The sequence below is a fragment of the Odontomachus brunneus genome, unplaced genomic scaffold (assembly GCF_010583005.1).
Source record: "Odontomachus brunneus isolate Ranch 3 - 2012 unplaced genomic scaffold, Obru_v1 Obru_scaffold_051, whole genome shotgun sequence".
NCBI lineage: Eukaryota > Metazoa > Arthropoda > Insecta > Hymenoptera > Formicidae > Odontomachus > Odontomachus brunneus.
The window spans coordinates 1,745,840-1,752,308 of NW_022639501.1; the positions used below are offsets into that span (position 1 = coordinate 1,745,840).

Genomic DNA, 6,469 nt, shown 5'->3' on the forward strand with positions numbered 1-6,469 from the left:
CGCGATTATAGCAGTCGGCGATTTTCCCACCCCCACGTTCTCCTTCTCCTCCTCCTCTTCCTCCTATTGAGGACGAACCGTACGTTCGATCTTGGCAATGACGTAACTCGCATAATACCGCCGTAGTCGCGAACGTCATTGTTCGTCTCGCTATCGACTCCGAGACACCACGAAGACAGCGACATTGCGCAACCCTTCGCCAAGGTCGAAGGGTGCGATAACTACTCGAGGGAGTCGTGACTTTCCTTTTGTTGTTTTTTGATACTATTACAGAAGCACAGAGGTAACATTTTAATTAAGGTTGATCCGCGATAAAAACACAGAGCTGTTCACGAGAGTTCGCAATGGAAGGGGCTTTAATGATTGACTCGAGTTAATTGAAAATACGTGTACCTGATATATTTCCGTTTGATCAACAATCAACAGATCGCGAACTTGCAATTGTGCTTCCTTGTTCTATGCGAGGAAGATCAGTTCACCGTGAAGTCGCAGCGACACTCCAAGCTGATTGAGTCGCTCGCGTTATCGCGCTTTTACGATAATAATATAGCATATTCTTATGAGAAATAAATAACTAAAATAATTAAAGTAAGAAGAACGTTTCCGCCGAGTCCCTAATTCTCATACGTGATCGCGATTATTTCCGGAATCGTCCTCCTGCCTGATCGATTGTCCGAGCAATTGCAGTCAAACCAATTTCATGGCTCAAGCTCGAAGCCGTTACCGTAAAAATAGACGACAAAGCCATCTCGTTGCGCCGACTCCGAATGAACGGCTAGAATTCGTCGTGATATTTCTACCCGATTACTATTCGGGACTATGAACGAATCACCACCGGGTAGACCATCGAAAATCGATACTCCGATTCGATCCACCGGTTGCCGCTCTCTGACATAATGTAACGTAACATAACATAACATAATGCAATGTGACATGTCGTGACGTTATGTATAACAAAACAGCTTTGCGATTGAAGTGATAATGAGATAGGTGCGCTTGAGTGACATGAGATCAGAGTCTCGACGATCGGTTCTCCCGAGTTCCTCCGCGAGAATTACGAATCGGATGGCGATCTCGCGGACAGGATGACAAGATGACAGACAAACTTATATGGTAGGCGCAGTAAACCGTAGCGTTGAACGACAATGACGAAGGAACGATTGGCGATTGGGGCGATTACGCATCTTGATCACCCCATTCGAACTCCTCGCCGCCGGAGGTGACCTCCTCGATTTGCACCGCGTCCTCGGTAACTACCGGCTCCTCTTGCGGCTTACTCTCGGCTCCAGCCGGCTCCTCGACGAACGGCTCTTCAGTCACCTGCGCGTGCTCCTCCTCTGCGACATTCTCCTCCTCGATCTGAGAAGACGGATCGACGTCTCAATGATGTCGCCCGAGAGGCGACTGTGTGGCTACTTGTTAGAATACGCGCGTTAGAATACTTCTCACCCGTGTGTCGTCATCCGTAGTAACGTCATAAGGCTTCTCCTCCTTCTGCTGATCGGTCACTTCGTCATTCACCGGATCCTCCGCGCAGCTGACGTCTTTGGGCTCGTTCTCCGCCGGCAGCATGACTTCCGTCATTCTCTCTTCCTGCTCTTGTTTTTGCTGCTGAACTTCCTCGAGATGCTCCTCGACTATCAGCCGCTCTTGCTCCTGTATCAGCGCGTTGAGCCTCGTCTGGTTGATTATCCTGTGTAAACAAGTATCGATGCCCGGATAAATATTGTAAAGAACCGCGAAGCTCGCTCATCTTACGCCCGAGAGGATGTCCCGGACTGTTTAACGATAGAAATTCACGCACGCGAGGCTCGCCTCATCGGGAACGATTTTAGGTCGTGCAAGGGTTCTCTTCCCCGGAACCGCTTCGAGCAGCGAGTTTACCTTTCCTCCTCGACCACCTTCTCCGCTTCCTCAAGCTCCGCTTCTAGTTTGGCCTCCTCCACCTTCCTCTCGGCTTCCTGCCGCTCATTCTCAAGTATCTCGCCTAGCTCTGCTTTCCGTTCCTGCGCTAGCTGCAACGCCTCCCATGACTTCTCCTCTTCCAGCTCGAGCTGCACGCGTTCCGCTTCCGCGACCTTCCGCCTCTCTTCCTCCGTCCTTTTGCGAAACAAAGTTACGTGAGATCGCGAAACGCGAATGCTCGGGTGCGACGGGCTGACTCGGATCGCACGGTCAAGTACGATAACAAGTACTTATAATTGATATATGGTACTTATAACTACTAATTTTTAAAGAATTGTATAATAATTTTTAGAGAAATATATTCCGGTCATAATTCTGTATAGTCTGAGGTTACAAAAATTTTATCGTAATTTCCACTACAATATTTCCTCCGTGTACTTGCGAGAGAGGGGAAAGCTTGTGTTTTCCGATTATTCGGAATTTCGAGGATTTCGAATGAATTCTGTGAGGGAATTGATGGGAGAAAACTGAGATTGCGGTATCAAGCTTGCGGTCGAATATATTAATTATCGCAAATCGCGCAAGGTGATCGGAACGATTAATCTTTCATCGATAGATTGATATATAGTATAATACTTATAACAAGTACTTATAATTGATATATGGTGTACAGAAAATATCGTAGTAAAAATTACATTAAAATTATATTTCTTTTACGATGTTTCTTGTAAAAAGAGCTGAACTATACTGAAATTGTAGTACATTACTGTAAAAATGGTAAATTTGTGACAATCTTTCTGGTATATGATGAAAATACATTCAAGTAATTACAATAATTCCGTGGTAAAGGGTCAAACGTGCATAAAGCTCAAACGCGTCAGTCCTTCTTGTTCCTATCGCGTTTGGATATAATGTGACATGACTCGATGAGAGATGTGACATGCCAAGCTCTGGAAGTGGCAGGTTAATGAATAATTGCCATTCGTAATGACACGAATATCCAGAGCTCGAGTAAACAATTAGGAAGATTTGTGAGTTGCGATCTACTAAATGAAGGCTTTATTGAAGCTTTTTAATAATTTTTAAAGAATTGTATAATAATTTTTAAAGAAATATATTCCGGTCATAATTCTGTATAGTCTGAGGTTACACAAATTTTATCGTAATTTCCACTACAATATTTCCTCCGTGTACTTGCGAGAGAGGGGAAAGCTTGTGTTTTCCGATTATTCGGAATTTCGAGGATTTCGAATGAATTCTGTGAGGGAATTGATGGGAGAAAACTGAGATTGCGGTATCAAGCTTGCGGTCGAATATATTAATTATCGCAAATCGCGCAAGGTGATCGGAACGATTAATCTTTCATCGATCAGCGGGAGTGATTTGTCCTCGAAACACGCGAAAGTGAAGAATTGGTCACGGATCGTGTAGCGAGTGATTTGGCTGATTGAGTTCAAAGCTGACGTCACAACAACCGCGTTACTTCTTACATGTATAGGGCGGTTGTTTTCGTTCGCTCGCGAACATACAAAGCTTCAATAAAGCTTTCATTTAGTAAGCCGAAACCCACAAGTCTTCCTAATTGTTTGCTTAAGCTCTGGATATTCGTGTCATTGCGACTGACGATTATTCATCAACTTGCCATTTCGACAGCTTGACATGTCATATCTCATCAAGTCATGTCACATTATACCCAGACGCGATGGGAACAATTAAAAGGACTGACGCGTTTGAGCTTAATAAATGTAAGGCTTCGTTAGAGCTTAATGCACGTCGTGTCGAGCGTATCGTTTCCAAACAAAAGTCACTCACTGCGCTTCCCGAGCCACTTTGCGAAGGTACTCCTCGGCTCTCTTGATGGCGTCCTCCTTCTCTTGCCTCACTGCAACATGGTGTTCGATTAGAATCCCGAGAATAGGAAGAAAGAGGTACGCAGCGCAAATGTTCTCTCTATTGTGCGCAGTTCAGACGAATCTATAAAGAAGAAAGGAAGAGACAGTGACGAAAAAAATGAAAGAAAGTAAAGAAAGCCGACACCGTCGCTCTTGAGTGAAATCTTGGATGCGCTTTGGAAAAATTCCAACCAATTTCGTATTCGTTAATTCAAACAGCTCCAAAGGGAGCACGCTTTTCTCGAACACGAGAACGTTTATCCGGTGGGACGGGGAGGAGAGAGGGGCAGGGGGGGGGAGGAGCGCACGCGACTGTGAACCCACCTCCAATATCGATTTCTTATTACGTAAGGCAAGTCCTATCGAGGAATGTCGTTACGAAGACGAGAGGACACATTTCGCGAGACGATCCCGGCGTCGTTCTCACGGGGAGCACATTTATCACGCAACGAGAAAGGGCCATCGGACTCTATCACTAGACACATTCATCTTCGTGCAGTCGATGCGAGATACTGTTAACAACGACACAAACACGAACAAAATCGATCGAGCTCTGCCTACCGGCAGAGAGGGTATCCGCCGCGACAAGCTCGCGTTTCCCGGCTGCCGAAACAGAATTCTTTCGGTCCGGTTCGGAGTGTCGGCTGTGAGATATCAACGTACCCTTTTCGTCCTCGCACTCCTTAGCTTCGTCACTTACAGCCTGCGCGCCTTCGCTCGGCGCGACGTTCTCCGCGATCGGTTCCGCCGGCACTTCCGGCTCTGCTGCGCTCTCCGGCTTCGCCGCTGGTTCCGGTTCCGGCGGAACAGGCGCTGCTTCCTTCACGGGCTCTGGTTCTGGCGCGGGCTCCGGTTCTTTCGCGGGCTCCGGCTCCTTCACAGGCTCCGGCTCCTTCGCAGACTCTGGCTCCTTCACGGGCTCCGGCTCCTTCGCGGGTTCCGGCTCCTTCGCAGGTTCCGGTGCTTTCGCGGGCTCTGCTGACGCTTTGGGTTCGGCCGCTTTCGCGGTTTTCGCGGCTTTAGCAGGCTTCGAACCTTTCGCTGATTTCGACGGCTTTATCGGCGCCGGCTCTGCGACTACCTTCGGTGGCGGTTCGGCTATCGGTTCTGGTTCTTTTGCAGGTTCCGGTGTCGGTTCGGGCTCTTTCGCTGGTTCCGCCTCAGGTAGCGGCTTCGATTCCTTCTCAGCTTCCGGCTTCTTTTTCGCTTTCTTTTCTGGCTTGACTTCCGGCTTCGGCTCCGATTTCGATTCGGGAGCGGGCTTGTTAGCTACGAGGTGTACAGGGTGAACGTGAACGAGAGACGACACGGGGGGATCGTTTTGGATCTTGTGATTTTGCACGGGGACTTACTTGTCTTCTCCTGCTGAGGCGTGTACTCTTCGCCTAACGCGCGTGCTAAAATTCGTGAGAAGACATGAGAACACGGTTGATACGAGGGGATGGAGAGGCACAGTAGAACGGACATCGACTGGGCTAACATATCGATCGTACGCTCACTTTACGACCGTTTCCCGGCGTTGTCGGTAAGAAATCACGTCCCCACAATCACGATTGTTTGCAATTGTCAAGGTTCTACTGCACTCTACTGCAATTACACGCATTATCGGATAAAGAAGATCCATTGGCCGTAGTTATGCAAGAATGATCCGACCCGCATGCAGTACATTTCGGAAAAAAAATGATAATTAAAACGTGATACATAATCTTAAAAGTATAGATTTATCGCAAATGAGATTCATCGCAATCGTTCATGTATAAGAAGTCAAGCATGGCCAATTTTCTTCTCTTCAAGGGTATTCAAGATAACTCTTGAATAAAGAGGACAAGTAGTAAAAAATGATGTAATTAGTAGTAACAGATGTAACAAATATTAAAAATTGTTTTTTGATTAAGTTTGAACGTTCGGATCTTGTTTGTCTCATGTAGAAGGACGTATGGACTATCCGTCGGTAACGAATACTCCAAAATCACAATCTACGGTTGATTTGTAGGTTGGATCATTCTTGCATAACTATGGCCAATTGCTTTGTGCCTACTGACCCTTTCGCAACTCTCGATCCGTCAAGTGTTGACCTGGGCCTGTGTGACCGTGAGCACATGAAACACAAAGGATCGATTAACGACAGAGGATCCTCCCGAAGAACTCGCAGTGTAGACCCAAGAATGTAAAAGAAAGCTCCACAGGACTCTACGCTACGAATGTGAAACAAGCCGTTACATGCAACACCGTGTGTGGATTCAGCGCTGAGCATTGATCGACGAAAATCCCCTTCGGCTGAAGTGATCGGCAAATCAATAATGGAAATTCATCATGTCGTCATGTGAAATCACAGTGATTTCATCGACGAAATTATTTGTTGATCTAATTTCCTAATATATATATACAGGGTATAGCAAAAGTACCGGAACGGCAAGAAATAGCGGCGGGGGAGCATTTTAGAGAAAAATGTTTCGAATAAAAGTTGTAAGGCTTAAAAAGTCACATTTAATAACAGTAGTTATTTGACCTAAGATGACGTCGCCAAGGTCAGGACAAGGTCAACTTTGCTTTTTTAAATAGAAATACATACTTTTTATTACGGCATTTTATTTTACGTGAAAAAGCAAACAACTTTTGCTTGAAAAAATTTTGTATACGACCTCTATTTTCTAAGATATTTACGTAAATAT

The 6,469-nt window shown here is 46.1% G+C and overlaps 1 protein-coding gene across 5 annotated transcripts in view; it reads right to left on the reverse strand.

Moving 5' to 3' along the window:
- Window positions 1-373: 373 nt before the first annotated feature.
- The window catches only part of LOC116845323 (proteoglycan 4-like), a 34,179-nt gene continuing 28,083 nt past the window's right edge, over window positions 374-6,469 (reverse strand). For 3 of the 5 annotated variants that reach the window (XM_032817868.1, XM_032817867.1, XM_032817863.1), the window contains 7 exons: window positions 5,840-5,878; window positions 5,150-5,194; window positions 4,461-5,066; window positions 3,718-3,787; window positions 1,885-2,100; window positions 1,450-1,693; window positions 1,177-1,359 (listed from right to left, as the gene is read on the reverse strand). In XM_032817868.1, the coding sequence (XP_032673759.1) occupies window positions 1,177-1,359; window positions 1,450-1,693; window positions 1,885-2,100; window positions 3,718-3,787; window positions 4,461-5,066; window positions 5,150-5,194; window positions 5,840-5,878 (1,403 nt within the window). Of the gene's footprint in view, window positions 1,360-1,449; window positions 1,694-1,884; window positions 2,101-3,717; window positions 3,788-4,460; window positions 5,067-5,149; window positions 5,195-5,839; window positions 5,879-6,469 lie in introns of all 5 variants that reach the window. The other 2 variants (XM_032817864.1, XM_032817866.1) reach the window with 2 other exon arrangements.